Source organism: Castor canadensis, chromosome 10, assembly GCF_047511655.1.
Source record: "Castor canadensis chromosome 10, mCasCan1.hap1v2, whole genome shotgun sequence".
In the NCBI taxonomy this organism is placed as follows: Eukaryota; Metazoa; Chordata; class Mammalia; order Rodentia; family Castoridae; genus Castor; species Castor canadensis.
In genome coordinates, this window is record NC_133395.1 from 38979485 (window position 1) to 38997713 (window position 18229).

Consider the following 18229-nt stretch of genomic DNA (forward strand, 5'->3'; position numbering starts at 1 on the left):
TGGAGGTTGAGAAATTCAAATCATGACAGCTGACGTGCTTCCTGAAAATAGGCCTCTTCCTGGCTTCCTGATTGCAACTTTCTTGCTGTGTCTTCAGCAGGCAGAGAACAAACTTTCTTCCTCATAACTAATCCCATTGTAGGGCTAGATCCTCAAAACTTCCTCTAAATCTAATTAATTCCCAAAGGCTCCACATCCAAGGCCATCACACTGGTGGTTAGGGCTTCAACACAGGAGTTCGTAAGGAGCCAAAATCAAACCACATCATGCATATTGCTATAGAGGTATATTCTCTAACACTTTTAATCTCTCCTGCATCTATAAGAGTGTCTTTCTCATTCCTAATTTAGGTTATTTTTGCAGGCTTAATTCTATTTTTTAGACATAGATATCAAAATATTTTAGTTAACTGTTCAAAGAGAAAGTTGTAGAATCTATTATATTTGTCTTGTGTTTTATTAATTTCAACTTTTTAAAAACTTAATGTTTTCTTCCTAATAACATTTAAACATTGTTTCTAATTTCATAAGACATTAAATATTTATCTTCTATGTTCAAAATTGAATATTTTCTATTTAAATCATTCAAAGTTTTATATATCAATTCAGTCAAGCTAATTAATTTGTATTAAGAGACTTGTATTTTTTTACATCTTTCCAAAATTAAGAAATGTATGTTTAAGTTTTATTCTGTGACTGTATGTTATAATTTCCTTCATTTGTAGTAGATTATTCCTTGTTAGCTTAAAATTAAGTATTTTGGTACAAATAGTTTTTTTATTTTTAACTTTTTAATTCCAACTCCAATAAAATAATTAAAATTTCAGGATTTTTGCAGCAATATATCCAAGTATATATTTTTTGTTTTGATTTGATTTCTTTATCATTATTCTTGCTTGGAACTCAAAGACACTTTAATCTACACAGAAAAGTTTTGCTCAGTTCTAGGATTTTTTTCTTCTAGTATATGTACATAATAGGTATATGTTTCCTTCACTTTGCTAATACAGCTATCATTCACATATATATTCTCCTGACTCCTTCAGCCCATGGTTTTTTAGATACACTCTGTTTATATTTTAGTTTTATGATTTAACCTATTTTTGCATGAATTTTTTAAAGCTATTTATTTGTATCTTAATATCAATTATTATTTCCATTGTATGTCTAGAGTTATGTAATAGGTGTAATACATTTATTAAGGTAAATAAGTACACATATACATACAGATTTATCTTTGTCTCTAGAGATTATCTTTTGTGGCTATAATTAATCAAACTTAGAATTTTTTTCTTTTCAATCATTTGACAATTTCCCAGTAATTTTCTTTTGATGGATTTGTCTGTGGATTAGTCTACTTTCCTCTCTGTCCAAAGTTGGTGTCTTTTTCCTTTTAATAGCAACTTTTCATTTTACCAGCACATAAGAATTATCTTTGGACATTTAAATTATTCATACTTAGGAACACTTAGTCCCAAATCAACAATCTCTTGTGGTAATGCTCAAGCTAGACAAAATAACAACGTAATGTTTTCATTGATTTACCTAGGTTGATGGTCTTTTTTTTACTTCAAGTTGAGTAGAAAGGGTATCCTGATTAATGGGATTCTGAAAGATGGTGAAAAAGGCAGTTTAGACTTAAATACCCTGGTGCATGTTGTTGATGTTGTACTAAACCTGACAGTTCCCTTTTAAGACCCATACACTAAGAAAGGTTCCCCTTTCTACATATTCCCTATTCTATTCCAAGTTGATAAATATAAATTATTTGTTCTATACCTTCTTGGGAAACCAATATCAGGGAAATACAAATGTCACTTGAAGTAATGTCAAATTTTTCCTTGGTGATATGTTTCCAATTTATTTTAGCAGATATTTGTTTTCCTGATTCATATATCTAGACTATAATATGCTTCTTAAACACTTATCCAGACCACAAGAGGAAGGTTAACACCCAAAACTCTCCATCTTATTGCTTCCTTTTCAATTGCTGGAAAATTCTACTATCTCAGAAGCAGGGAACCTAGAGGCAGATGTGGAGAGGAAGAGAATTGTGTTCAAGTAAACATGCTCAAGTGAATATTTATTTTCTAAAAGTTTTACATTTTACCTACAATTCCCCCCAAAATTGTTACTCCCTTATCAGCAATATTACATTGACAGTAATATTACATTGACTTACCATTTAATGAGTAATTAAAGTAATATGAAATAATAACTCAACTCTAAAGGATTTCATATGCATTATGAGAATTAAGAATATTGTATAAATTATTGCTTAAAACAATCCAAAAAAAAAGCTCATAGCCTTAATTTAAAGACTTTCAAAGTGAGAATCAAAGAAGTTAATGTATTTTCACAAAATCTCACACTAGTAACTGATGGGATGAATACAAAAGTATTCAAAGTCGATGATCTTTCCACCATTTGCCTGCTTTGTTTTCATTTAATTTACGGACAGACTCATTTCCCCAATTTTATTTAATTTGGAAATTTTTAGAGTATAATGAAGTGCAACCCATGGACAATAATTACCACTGAGACAAGATAATCACATTGAATTAATTTTCTTAAATATATTATGGAATTAACTGCTTCCGCAATTCTGTTCTTTTAAATGACTTTTGAAATGAACACAAATATAGAAAATTACTAAAATTGTATTTAAACAACATATTAATTTGCATCCATCATATTTGAAATATATTCTATTAATATGGAACAAATATAAAATAGTAGATGTATAATGTTATTTCCTAAGTAATTTGAATATTACTTATTTAAAGATATTCAGTGTACCTGCAATATATAATAAGGCTTCAAATGGTGAATTATTGTTGTCATGGACCTAGGAAAGCATGAATTATATTGAAACAATGGCAAAGCTTGCAGAAAAAGTCTTCTTTGAGTTAGATCTGAATGGAACAATAGAGTTCCATCAAATGAGTCCTGTAAGAACATCTGGGTAATAATTCTTATAAATTAAAAGATAACATATTTGAAAATAATACTGTAAAGTTGTGTCAGAGTTGGGTTATTGAGAGTTATTGTGAAACAATAGAGAACATAAAATGTAGGTCTGAGTAGGAATGTTCCTGAGTGTAATTATGTTAGTAGAATATAGAGAACAATTTGACAGTAGGTGGGGATAGTGATACACACTGGCAGTGTTGTATTAGGTACTTTGGGGAGAGGGATAATATGAAACATAAACCCTGTTCTTAAAGAGCTTACAATTTAAAGAGGCAAAATATTAACATTTGAAAGAGAGCAATACAAGTTTTTATAACACCAAATTTTGAACTTCAAAATATTTGGCAGATTAAGTTCTTAACTTAAAGGTTAAGTCCAGATATTTGTATGTATAAAAGGATATTTTCATTGACCTTGTTGAATTATAAACAAATGAAAGAAAATGCACTTACATTTTATGTATTTTGGGCTACACATATTTTTTACATCCATAAACAACATCCTGTCTGCAATCATATGCCTTTGAGAATAGTTTCTACATCTCTGGGTGATGATTGCCATGAAACTCATCATTAGTCTCATTTAGTTTTCTAATTATCATTTCATTCTTTAAAGGAAATGTAAACATACAAGAATATTTATTTTCATATACTTCTATGTCATTAGGAAAGAGACCATGAATTTTTTTGATGCTAATATTGGCATACCTAAAAACCTATGCCTGCCAATAGTGCACTGCTGTAATGCATTAGATGGAGAACAATCTTTTGATGGAACAATTGTTTAAATGTTGACAAAAAACTAATTTAATTTATATATTTTTGCAAATGGTAGGGTAGGATATATTAAACTCTTAATATCTATTGTGGAATAATTTAACAAATATTTCTATATGTTATGTTAATTGATTTTGACTTCTCTGTTATATTGGATAACAAAATCTAGATCTTGTCTGTTCAATATTAGCTCCAAAATGGCCATTCATCTCTACCAATGGCTATATGCACACATTGTCTTCTTTTTTTAATGTTTATTTTTTTGCTTTGTTTTTAACAGCATCATCACTTGTATCTCTACAAACTCCACACAATGACATTATAACAGGGACAGATTAAAAATTAGAGTACAGTTCTGATGATGTACTCATCAGATTCACATTCTCTTGCACAAAAACCTTAACCAAATCCTCAAGTCTGACATAGACAAGATATAATTTTGAATAAATGACACATTGACAGAATAGATGCAGGAGGAGTGCAAGAAAGGGATCTGTAAATATATCCTGAAAATATTTACTGGTTTGCTTTTCTTACTTCAATTTCCATCACATCAAAACAGGACACGAACATCTCTCACACAATCAACATGGTTGCATCCATTATTTTTCTATACCACAGCCAGAATAACATATTCTGAAAAATAGATATAACTGTATCATATCTCTGTTAAAATATTTTTGTATATTCACTCTGATTTTGGAATTTAAAAAAGGATTTCCTTTTGGCACATAGTTTGGTCTCACATTATGTAGTCTTTAACAATTTAGCTTTATTGTACATCATGCTGCCTGGCACCAAACTTTCCCATTTTCTTGTTACATTGACCTTTTTTGCAGCACCTCAGACATGCTCTGTTTCTTCCTGCCAAAGGCCTTTACACAAATATTCTTTCTTTCATGAATTATTGCTCTCCAAATGAATCTTATTTCTTCTCCAGATTTTAGATTGGGCATCACTTTTTTACCTTGGACAAAAAACATTTCCTTGCATCAGCTATTTGTGTACTTCATTGATTCTCATTCTCTCTCTCTCTCTCTCTCTCTCTCTCTCTCTCCTTCTTCTTCACTCTATACACTCTGTGAGGGTATGAACTTATAGAAAGCGTGACAGAAATTTTGGAAAGGTGAGTGGATGATGAATGAATCTATGAAATGGAAGTTATATAGGAATAAAATTGGATGAAAGCTGACTATTAAACTTATGTCAGTCTTGGTTCCATATATTAACACATAACACACAGATGCATGTACAAACACACATATAAGATATTGGTGAACTATATTAGAAACTTCTAAGGTAAGCAGATTATTGGTTGGAGACAGTCTGACACGGCTGTACTATATCATTTTCCACTATAGCAGCCATTCTTAGTCTTCATTGTACATAAGAATCACTCATGGGAACTTTAAAACAGCTCTGGGTCTAGACTTCATTCCAGTTCCATCAAATTAGAATTTCTACAATCCAGATAAATATGAGTATTATTTCATAGCCTCCCAGGTGATTTTGATATGCAGCCAAGTTAGACACTTACTATTCTTGGTCAAGGAAGGAATGGAATATAATTCACCAAAATAAATTAGGTTTTACTTTTTTTTGTGGATCAAGCGAAAGACATTTTAAACCTGCATGATTTTGTAAAAATAGTGAAAAATATCCCTAAGCAACATGCTGCATTGTGTCCTATTGTGATCAATGATTTTAAAATTTTCTCTTCTTTTCATTAGATGCTTATTTTTTGAATACTATGTTACCATTGGAAGCAGGAAAATATTTTTACCTACTGCATTTGTAAAGATATTTTTAGTAAACATAAGGAAGAGGCTAAATGCATCATTCTGATTTTGAAATCATCTGGTCCAATTATTCACTCTACTTAATGAGACCCTTCTGCAAGGAGATCATAACAGGTGCAAGAAACGTACAAATCACTTTATAGCAGTTACAGCTTGACAATCCTGAAGCAGTCTATAAAAATACCCTTCTCTTGAATGTGGAAGTTAAAAGTATGGGTATTTGCAAGAGAAACATGGATACTTTCCAAACAGAGGTTATAAAAATAAACAATAATCCTGGGGCTCTACTACTTGGCCAGAGATTTGATTACAACTAGAGATACTTAGGAAAGTAATTTAAGTTTTGTGGGTGATAACATACCTCACTCTCCTGTCACCTTCCTGCTTTTCAACATCGTATAGCAATTAAAACTCAGAGCATAGTATTTTCCAAGCACTACTATATGTGTATGTGTTTTGTATTTCATCATATTTCTAATTTAATGAATTATACTTTTTAAGGTTAAGGATACTGGGATGGAATGAATTCAAATTTTTTTTTTCCAATGTCACATAGGTGGTGGTAATCATTGGGATTTCAACCCAGGCAATTGTATTAGAATTCATAATTGTATAACTCCTCTTCATTTTGCCTAGCTGCTTTCTCTAATATGCTCACCAGCAATGCCTTGCTTATTTAATAATAATATGTAAAATCTTTCATTGCTTTTAGATTTGTTGTCCAAATTCTTTCCTCAAATATAACTCTATTCCATTTCTGTAAGAGATGTGGTAAACTTTTTTTCTTTAGAACAAACAAATAGATACATGTGTTAAAGACTATTGGATTATCTAAAAGTTTTCTTGACTTATATTAAATATTTATTAATTTTATATGACAATTACTCCATTTTGTTTTCTATTATAAGTAATGCAGTTATAAAATAGTTCATTTTTTATAAAATATGCTTTGTTATATTTATACTAAGCATTGTTAAATTTAATTGCAAAATTGTATCCTTAAGTTGTGTTCCATAAGCAATATATAAGAATTTTTCATTCCCAATGTTCTCGGCAACATTCGATTTTCTCCCAAAGAAGTTTGATTTGTTTTAGGTTAAGTTGAAAAAAAGATTTTTTTTTTAATTTGTTGGTTATTCTGACTACTAGTTATATGCAGCAATTTAAAACGCTTATGGGATTGCTCCATGTATTCTTTTATGAATTTCCTTTGTATCCACTCTGAGACTTGAATATAAAGATATCAATAACAATTACAAGAGCTTACAAAAATCACATGACTATGATGTATAACATTCTGTTCTGAGTGATTAACATGCATTAATTCCTGCACTTTTCACTATAACACCATGAGATAGCTACTATAGTTACGCCTCACTTTATTAACAAGGAAGTTGCAGTATTGTGAGAATAATAAGTTTACCTATGTAAATTGTAGAGCTAAAGGAAACTCTTGCATATGTCTAAACAAAAATCAAGGACCACCCTCTTGGTTAGGGTCCCTTCCAACTCTGGAGCCCTCCTTTTTGCTACTTTTCTATCTCCATAAACTTTCCCACTTAACTTACGAAAAACCAATAAAGCGGTAAGACAGACTGATCATCCAGTAATTATGTTGATGTTGTATCACTCATTATTTATATCAAAAATAAAGTTAAAAGGTAAGTCAGAGAAGTTTAAGTTCTGGTTTGAAGGAATATGTCAATCAATGGAAGTCTTCTAAAGTACATATTCTAAAGCATACAACCATAAAAGCTGAATAAAGTACACAAGTCAAAATTTTGAGGGTATCTGAAAGAAAATAAGGTAGTTAGTACTTGAGACAGAAATGCAAGATTCAAAAGAGATGGTAACAGTACTAAGATAAACTCAAAATGTATTTCTGCTTCCTATAGATATTTATATCAAAGGTTCAAAGAGGCAGGGCCAAAATCTTGTAACTAGGACTCCCTGAAGTTCATGAATGGCAGAAATTAGCATTTAAAACTTTCATGGAGGCCCATACAAAAGGGAGTAAGATCCTGGAAAGGAAGGAGATTCATGGACGAAATGGCCAGGACATCTACCTGCCTCTTAAGTGCCACAAGATCCCATTTATCTTTGAAATCTTGGTGGTACGTGAGAGCTCTCATTCATGTGAGGCTTATTTGAGAATCTGACCAACTATTTGACCAACTGAAGTTTTTGTGTTCTCTCAACAAGAACCTCAACACTGAGAAATGGCAAATATAAAACATTCTATACATAAGAACCAATATACTATTGAAGAAAAATGAAAAGGATAATGTATCAAACAAATACGAAAACACTAAAATTCTATGTCATAAAATTACTGCAGTAAGGCTTAAAAATGTAGTTTGGGTGTGATATTTAGTCAACATTTTTCTTTTCCTTTATAGGAGTAATTAAAAATTGGTTTGAAAATCCTTTGGAAAGATTTCTGACTGTAGCTACCGAAATTTCAACCTAAGAATAGTGGTGACACAGCAATTTCACATCCAGAGAAATGAGCTCATATGTGCTCCAACAAAGTATATATTTGAGATTAATTTTTTTAAATCCCTAAAGTGGAAACAAGGAAAATTTCCATCAGCAAAGCAAGAGATCTTTAAAGTAGTAATACCCATAGTTTATAACAATACATAAGGAAAAGGATAAGGGATTAACTCACTTGGATGCTTAAATAAAAGTGTTAGAAATGCAACTTTACAGAGTGATGACTCAAAAAATGACAATTTAATTTATAACTTGAAAGAAGAAAAATTATTACATAAGGAAAGAAATCAGAAAAAAAGAGTTTCCTTGGAAGGAGACTGATATTAATGGAGAGTGGCACCAGAGTTTATTCTAGAATGGAAACAACCTAGGTAGTAGTACGTGGTCGTATTCTTATGATTAAAATATCATCAAAATAACTGCTATAGAATTTATGTAAATTATAATTTCAGAGTGAAATATTTCCATAAAATCAAGTAATCTTCAATGATTAAGGACAAATTCCAAAGGAATATGATACAGGTTACTCCAGAGGCACCTGCACACCATGTTTATTTCAGTACTATTCACAATAGCCAAGTTATGGAAACAGCAAAGATGCCCCACTACTGACAAATGGATTAAGAAAATGTGGTACTTATGCACAATGGTGTTTTACTCAGCCATGAAGAAGAATGAAATCTTATTATTCTCAAGTAAATGGGTGGAACTGGAGAACATTATTCTGAACAAAGTTAGCCAGGCTCAGATGATCAAAACTCGTATGTTCTCCCTCATATACAGACTTTAGATGTAGAGCAATTGCAGCAGTTTTGTTGTGCTTGGGTCACACGCTAAGGGGAGAACACATACCCCCAGTATGTATGGGGATACGTAGGAAACTCAAAACTTGAAAGTGTTTGATGTCCCCACTGTAGAGGAACTAATACAGAAACCTTAAATTGACAGAGATCAATATAGGAAGGTGATCTGGAACTAGTGAAAAGGTCAGATAGAGATGAATCAATTGGGGTTGTAATATACTTGTGCATGGAAGCAATGCTAGGAATCTCTCTGTGTAGCTATCCTTATCTCAACCAGCAAAACACTGTCTTTCTTATTATTGCTTATGTCTTCTCTTCAACAAAATTGGAGAAAAGGGCAGAACAGGTTCTGTCTAGAACCAAGGGGAGATGAGGGTGAGAGGGAGGTGGTGGGGAGAAGTGGGGAGAAATGGCCCAAACAATGAATGCACATATGAATAAATGAATAATTAAAAAAAAGAACAAATAAGTCACAAATTGATGTTGTTTCTCAGACATATAGCAAAGTTTAAACCAGAATGAATTGAAACTTGTACAGTATTGCTCCAGAACCCATTTCTCAGAGTCAGTGAGAACGTCTCTCTTTCCAAATCCAATGGAAATGTGCCATTGGTATAAAAGTTAAATGATTACAGTACCCAAAATGCTTTGGTTTCCCTCCCACTTACTTTCTGACATTTTTTCTCTCTGTTGTTTTGTGCTAGATGTGAAAGGATATTATTATAATAAAAACACTAGGAAGTCTGAGATAGCTCCTCTCTCTGAAATAAAAGGCCAGTAAACTTAAAAGCTAAATATAAACCAGTATTGAAGTTAAGTGGTGATAGATTTTGGTCTCTATTACTTTCTTTGTGTATATCTTTTTCCTAATTGATATTATCAAGTTCTATGCCTTTAAAAGTATCCCTAAACTACTGATGATTTCAAAATTTATACCAGTAACTGTGATACTGACTTGAACTGCAGTAATATCCATTAAACAGCCTATTTAAATGCCCTCTTAGATATCTTACACTTCCCTCAAACATGGCAGATAAAAATGAGGTTCTTGCTCTTGAGTGGGTGTGGCTCAAATAGCAGAATATTTACCTCCAAATGCATAAGGCTCTGAGCTTAATCTCCAGTACCACAATAAATAAGTAAATAAATATAAATAAGAAATAAATATTTAATTCTCTCCTAAAATAGTTTTCTAAACTTCTTTTCTCCCTAAAATTTACTGAATTGCCTAATAATTTTTATTACTAATACATCCTTTGGTTCATGTACCCAGCCAACCTACCAGCAAGTTCCAATAGCAATATATCCAGAATACAGCTGAAACATTTTTCATTTGCCTATTTGTACTGACCTCTATTAGTCAAAAACACCAACTTCTATTCTTGGATAACTACAATTTCCCTCTAGTCATCTTCAATCTAACTCCAACCCATTGCCCTAAAAAGACCAAAATGTATGTATAAGACTCTCCATATGTTTAAAGCTCTTCACTGATTTGCATTTGCTCTTAGAATAAATCCAAATGCATTAGCTTTATTAGATATGGTACTTTCTGATAATTATATTTTCATGAGGAAAGATAGAAGAAACCAATAAAAATATGCCCTACTTAATCTAAAGCTCACAGCCTATCCTAAAGTATAGTACTTATTTGACTAGTAGTCAGTAAAATGAGGATTCCAGCATTGCTGTTCAAATTTCATTGGTGTTTAATCTTCATCTCAATAATTTTACTTATTGTTGATACATGTGCACAGCTGCATTTACTCCTCTAAAAAAAGTTGATGTCATATGTGTATATTCTTTGAATATAGACCCAAATTAGAAGACTAGTATGCTTATAACTTAAAAATAATGTCTCCTTCCAAAATAAAGGTTTTGCTTGTTTATGGGCCACTATAAATTATTTTTCTTTCCTGTAATAGAAACCACTGCCTATACAGGTTTCATTTGAACTTTCTCAAGCGAAAATAATACTGAGAAGGCACAAGTGGGCAAGAAAGCCTTTTTGATGATTATTACAATACAGAAAAGAAAGTAGAACTCTAGCTCAACTGAACTCCACTAAAAAGTGATTTTTTAAGAGCTCAGACAAGTGGGGGTCTCCTAGGAAATTTGAGTTTGCTAATTGGTCTTACAAAAGACAAAGAAACATTCTCCTTTTCTATATGTAATTTTAGCATTTGGAGCAAGGTGTTAATTGAACTTAGGCTCTCAGTTTTGCAGAGAAGTAGGGAGATGTAGCACTGTCTTATTTAAGAGGGACTACTCTCAGGTCCTGAGAAAGACAGTCAAAGGCTTAGAACTGGTGAGAGCTTTTTAAAAGGATTTAAATAACAAAATAGCAGAGAAATAATGTGCTCAGTGCTCTTGAAGCAAGAAGAACCTCTCTAAAATTTGGTCAAACTGAAAGAAACCTTAAAGTCCAGCTTTCTTACTTTCTATGGTTTTCCTTTGGGAATTGAAACTCTGGGAACCAGTGAAAAACCAAAATTGGTGTTGCTTTGACTACTGAGATTGCTATGAATACAAATCGCCCTTCCACTTTGACCTAGCAGTCTTGTCTTCTAGCAATATGCATAAATTTGTAACAATCTAAACTGTCAGCTTTTTTTTTTTGGGAAAACTGTCAACTTTGAAGTAGGGTAAATTGACAGGCACTTCAAAGTCCTTGTCAATCATATATAGTTAATGTTATCCATTTTGGGTATATCCATCAGAATTTCTCCACAGATAAAGAAACCACTTCAATCAATATGGACATGACATTAAAATATTTAGTGTGTATTCAACATTTAAGAAAATTTGTCTACGAAGAAATGAATTTAGAGGAACATCAATGAGTGGGAATTGTATGATATACTCTCATTAATGACTTGCTCTTAATTTTATTGGTTAAAAATACTTGCATTTCATGATGTCAATTAATAATTTGAAAGATGTCTTACTTTCTAAGCCATAAATAAGTTTATCATAAAGTTATTGGAAAGCCAAAACACACAGAAGACTAACTTTAAATTCGAATTCATAATATCCATTTATTTAAGTTAGCATTGTTTAAAATAACAAAGGTATTGTAAACTACAACATAGAAACACTCTTCAAAAATAGAGGCACAAGCATAAAATATCACATTTTTAGATGTGTTTCTTCATATGGTCATAAATCAGGGAATCTTTTCTTTTATAAAGCATGCAGACCATAATATTTACCAGTGCTTTTAAATTTTAACTTTAATAGAATGATTCAGTTAACAGTAGACAGTTTCTACCTCACTGCAACTCTTTCTTAACAATCAGACTCTATGTTGAATGAGATCATACTTTTCTACTATTAATTTAAATTTTAAAATATCACTTTGAAGGGAATTCATTCAATATCTTTGACTTTTATTTTATTATGATAACACATAGCATTCATTCTCTCTCTTAAAAGATTTTTAAGTGTATAAAGTCAATATTGTTAACTGCAAGCACAATATTCATTTCTCCAATGTTTTAGGTGTAACAGTGCTTGAAGGCCCTATTTATGCTGTAGGAGGTCATGATGGCTGGAGTTACCTGAATACAGTGGAGAGGTGGGATCCACAGAACCAGCAGTGGACATTTGTAGCAAGCATGTCCATTGCACGGAGCACCGTTGGTGTAGCAGCACTGAATGGCAAGTAAGTAGTTTTCTCTCTCTTTTTCAATTGGATAAGAAAGTGAGTGAATATTCATTTTAAATAACAATAAGCAAGTTTGAAAAAAGTATATAATATTTTAAGAGTTTGATGTTTTAAAATTATTTCTCCTGGACAATTAGCAAATAAAGATCAGTGCTTTCTCCACACAGAACAGAAACTCAAATTTCTTAACATTAGTTTCTGATTCAAGATGTGTCAAAAGTATTTCATGAGAATATCTATAGCCTTCCTGATAACATAGTCTAGTAACCTTGAAAAGTGTTTGGCACTCGGCATGTATTTCTCTGCATGGTTATACCAGCCTGTCACTTTTCAAGACTCTCCATTCCTGTCACTTGAAATCAGGAGCTCGCGGCCTCAACACTATTGATATTTTAGGCCAGTTAATTCTTTGTTTCTGTCCTGAGTCTTGAACAATGTTTATCAGCATCCTGGGCCCACTAGTTGCCAACAATTATTTCTACCTCTCCACTTTAGTGAGATAAACAAAAACATATCCAGAGATTGCCCAAAATTTCCTGGATGGAGCAAAATTCAGCTCCTTTCACACCCATGAGAACTATAGTCCTAAGCAAAGGTGATAGCACCTCCTGCCTAGACCACTGTAAATCCGCTCAGTTGTGATCTCCCTAAACATATTTCCCTACAGTCCATTTAGTAAGACTTCCAGAGCAGTCCTTAATGCAGAAGCAAATGAGTCAGTCCTCTTTGATGACTTCTCTTTGCAATGAGAATACGGTGTAAATCTTTACCTAAAGGAACCCGCTAGATGTTATCTCTGGCTCCTCTAATTTTATCACTTACATAAAACTGCTCTTTTAGGTCTGAATCAAATATGCCAAGATCTATCATTCAACACAGACTTTAAATTTGCTCTTTCCTTTGCTTGAGTTGCTATTCACATTAATTCTCATGTGCCTAGGTCTTCCTCATTGTTCAATTTCATCTCAAAATTTGTCCACATGGATAATTATTACTTCCAAGCCCATTTAAAATAGACCTGTGCATGTTATTCCAGAGTTTACTCAATCTTCTGGAAATAGCTTGTGCTATTGCTTTTTGTTTCTTTTCATTAGCATATATATTTAATAAATACCAAGATTTTGTCTGCTTCATTCATTGTTATGTCTCTGAGCATAGTAACTGTTCAGTATACCTACTGAACAGTATTGAACAAATTCTTTATCCAACATAATTACTCTCTAACCTTTTAAAATGTTGATGATTTTTTCCTAAGTATTTATGTGTATAAATATATAGTTACTGTTATGGTGTATTGTTAAATAAATTGTTTCTCTCACTTAAATTGTAAAAAGAATTATTTATTTTGTGTAAGCAAGCTAAACTAAATGCAACTAGTCTGATAATTTTTTTTAAATTGCATTTATGAATATTTATGTGTGGCACACCAGTGTGGAGTGCATGCATCAGGTAGGCTGGGTGCTTTGGAACCCTCTCTGACATCAATTCTGGGCTCAGGACTCAGTTTTTGAGTACTGGCCTGGAGTTTGGGACAGTGGGAGCATTCCTAGCACTGGATTTTACTCATGTAGGCTTGGTATCAGGGTTTGAGGTAAAGTTACCTCTCACTTTCTTCTCAGTCTCACACTGGAGTTTCCCTCTGCATACTACACTGCCTGGGATGTGGGGCAGAGGCAACACAGATGATATCAATCTGTCCTCCTACCCTCTTCACTATGTCTTTTATTTCTTTGCTACACCCAGGTGCTATAATCTCTCATGTGGTTCCTTAGTTATGATGAAGGCACTTATTTTCATTGATTAATAGCTGTTTAAATTGATGTTTCTGGGAAATTCTGCTGGAAATTCTATTTCATCATCTTTCTGACAATTGCTTATGTTTTGTTAAGTCTAATTCATCTGCTAATCGACACACCAATTCTGTATAATGTATTTATAACAATCCATATTTCTGTTTAGGCTTTTTGAGGCTTAATCTATATCAGGGATGATTTGGATTATGTTACATTTAAAATTGTATTCATAGTAGAATAGATATCATTTTAGGAATAAAAAAGTGAATTACCACTCAATATAGTTGTATCCACATATAAATATATTATATATTCTTTTATTTCAGAGAGAAAATACATTTTTATATTTATTGTTTTTCATATTTTCTATTGGTTTGTTATTCTCTATTCATTTGAGATTTAGTGTTAAATTTCTTATATTTCCAAAAGCCAACACTCAGAACATTCTTTTGGGATTTTGCCTATGAATATATATTAACACATTAATTTTAGAAAGATATGCTTTCTTTAAATATGATATATTTTTATGTCAGAATTCAATATACTTTTTTATCATAGAATTATTTACTGGAAATTTTTTCCCAAATGTTATAACATCCATAAGAGTGCATATTACATAGCCACTACAATTATATTTAAGGATTTTTAAAATAATGTAAAATGTTTACGAACCAACATTATGAAAAAAGTAGATTTAAAAGTTTTATATACAATATGATATAAATTATCTTCACAAAGTAGAAGAAATATGGTACCAAAATATACTATAAACCACCAAAAGTTATGTCTGAGTATTAAAATTACGGGTAAGTGGTTTTTCACTACAATTTTCTACATATGCAAACAGTTCTATAATGGGTGCCTATCTCTCTTATAATTGTATTTTTTTCCTTTTTTAAAAATTTCTTTTATTCATATGTGCATATAATGTTTGGGTCATTTCTCCCCCCTTCCCCCTGCCCCCTCTTTTTCTCCTCCTACCCCATCACTACCAGGAAGAAACTATTTTGCCCTTATCTCTAATTTTGTTGAAGAGAGAGTATAAGCAATAATAGGAAGGAACAAGTGTTTTTGCTGGTTGAAATAGAGATAGCTATACAGGGAGTTTATTCGCATTGCTTTCCTGTTCCTGTGTGTTACATTCTAAATTAATTCTTCTCGAACTAACCTTTTCTCTCTTTTCTTCTTTCAAAGCTTATTTCTGTTGGTTTATATTTCTAAACATTTTTTATATTACATTTATTCATAAATTTGCTTATTAATAATTACAGAATGAAACTGGAGAATATAATTTATGTAGGTATGTATAATACACATTTCACTAAATGCATGTTATTTCTTTTCTAAATTTATAAATTTATACATAAGTTTTCTAAGGAATACATTAACAAATATTGTCTTTGCCTTCTTAATATTTACATTTATTTCCTTCTTACTATATTGCTTTATTTTTAAAATAATAATATAAATAGCTGTAATATAAGGGGTACTTGTCACTGTCCTCTCCTGATAAAATCTTTTTTAATGCTTTGAAGTCTGACATGTCAGTTGTTATTTTAAAGGATGTGCTTTATAATATTAATAATATAATTATTATCTATAGTTTTAAAAAATTTTATATTTAAAAATCAGTATTGATTTTATATCTTACTAATTTCCTTTGAATAATTTGTCAAAAAGTTTATTTGATCTATTTATGAGGTAATTTATATAAATATTTTACTTTAAATCATATCACAGATCTAAAATAAATCTAATTGTTCATGTTGCATTATTCCTTTACTATTTTTTGTAGTCTACTTTCTAGTTATTATTTTGCACCTACATTGACCTATAAAACATTTCACATTTCACATTTTCCATTAGTACATTAAGCTGATTTTCACTTGATAATATCACAATATAGACATTTTCAAAGTTTATCTGTCATAACTTATTAAACTCAATAAGTATATATTCTTCAACAGCAGAAATAATTTATAGTAGAAATTTTATGTATATAGTTATATCTATTTCCTTTAAAATTTCTTTTTTAGTGATTCTAAAATTGAGCATATAGCAGTTAGACTTTGCTTCTAATTTTACGGCTACTACTAGTAATCAATTTCATATTGTTATAGTCTCATTTAAATTGTTATCCTTCTAATTTGTTATTGGCATATGTTCATTTTATTACTAATTTTTGTCTTCTTTTGTCTGTTTGTTAGTGTGATTACTTACTTTTATTTTTATTCTTAATCTAATTTGAGTTTACATAGAGGCTATGCTTATTTTCTCTCATATCCTTATTTAATTCCTACTTGCCTAGTCATACTGATTAGTTCTTCAAATTCTAAATTTAATAAAAATAAAATTAATGGCTGCTGTTGGTTTTTTTTTATTTTTTAATAGAATGTCAATATTTTTTTCACTGATTCTCTGGAAGTTCAGTAAATGGCACTATTTTCTATTAAGAATAAGGCTATGAAAACCCTTGTGTGTATCTTTTGATAATATATGCACAAAAATGAGCTGGGTGTATGAGCCTAATAGTATTTTGTTTTTCCATTTAGTAGACATGGCTTAAAAGTTTTTGAAAGTGGATTCCCTGATTTATCCACATATTAATTACTTACTAAAGTTTTAGGCGTCCCAGACCCTACCAACATGGTACTGCTAGTATTGTTTTTAATCATTCTTGTGTTTTTTCTATTGCATTTCCAAGAGTTAATGAATTTAAACATCTTTTATATATGTATTAACCATTGTATATTCTTTTGATATTGTACTCTGTGGTCTTTCCCTGTTTCAAATTTGCTACGTTCTCCTTTTCATTTTGGCTTGTGGACTTCCTCACATATTTTGAAAATTAAATATCTTATTATTATTATTATTATTACATTATATAAAGAATTTATTGATTGTACCTTATTAGACTTTATGTCTAGAAGAAATTTTCCTGTGTCATCTCATATTATCTGCTAATTGGATTGAGTAGTTTAATGACTTTGTCCTGTATCTTTAAAATTCAAAATATTGTTTATTATTTATATTCTACCATTTTATAGAACTGTGCATGTCTACTGAATTTTCATTTTTCATGTCTGTTTTTACAACACAAACCTTTGTTCTTATAGATATTTTGATGGCATTTATATTAATAAGTTTCAGTCAAGAGATTGAACCTTATTTAGCAATTATTCTAAGGAAAGATAATTTAAAGATTTGTTAAGTAGTTATAAAATTTTTTTTAATTTTTTTATTGTTTTATTATTCATACGTGCATACAAGGCTTGGGTCATTTCTCCCCCGTGCCCCCACCCCCTCCCTTACCATCCACTCCTCCCCCTCCCTCTCCCCTCCACCCCCTCAATACCCAGCATAAACTATTTTGCCCTTATCTCTAATTTTGTTGAAGAGAGAATATAAGCAATAATAGGAAGGAACAAGTGTTCCTGGTTGAGATAAGGATAGCTATACAGGGTGTTGACTCACATTAATTTCCTGTGCGTGTGTGTTAACTTCTAAGTTAATTCTTTTTGATCTAACCTTTTATCTAGTTCCTGGTCTCCTTTTCCTATTGGCCTCAGTTGCTTTAAAGTATCTGCTTTAGTTTCTGTGCGTTAAGGGCAACAAATGCTAGCTAGTTTTTTAGGTGTCTTACCTATCCTCACCCCTCCCTTGTGTGCTCTCATTTTTATCATGTACTCAAAGTCCAATCCCCTTGTTGTGTTTGCCCTTGATCTAATGTCCACATATGAGAGAGAACATACGATTTTTGGTCTTTTGGGCCAGGCTAACCTCACTCAGAATGATGTTCTCCAATTCCATCCATTTACCAGTGAATGATAACATTTTGTTCTTCTTTATGTCTGCATAAAATTCCATTGTGTATAGATACCACATTTTCTTAATCCATTTGTCAGTGGTGGGGCATCTTGGCT

General features: G+C 31.4%; 1 protein-coding gene across 3 annotated transcripts in view; it reads left to right on the forward strand.

The window, feature by feature from the left end:
* Positions 1-18229, forward strand: part of Klhl1 (kelch like family member 1) — a 411513-nt gene that overhangs the window by 359238 nt on the left and 34046 nt on the right. For all 3 annotated transcript variants that reach the window (XM_074043248.1, XM_074043250.1, XM_074043249.1), the window contains one exon: positions 12348-12510. In XM_074043248.1, the coding sequence (XP_073899349.1) occupies positions 12348-12510 (163 nt within the window). The remainder of the gene's footprint in view (positions 1-12347; positions 12511-18229) is intronic.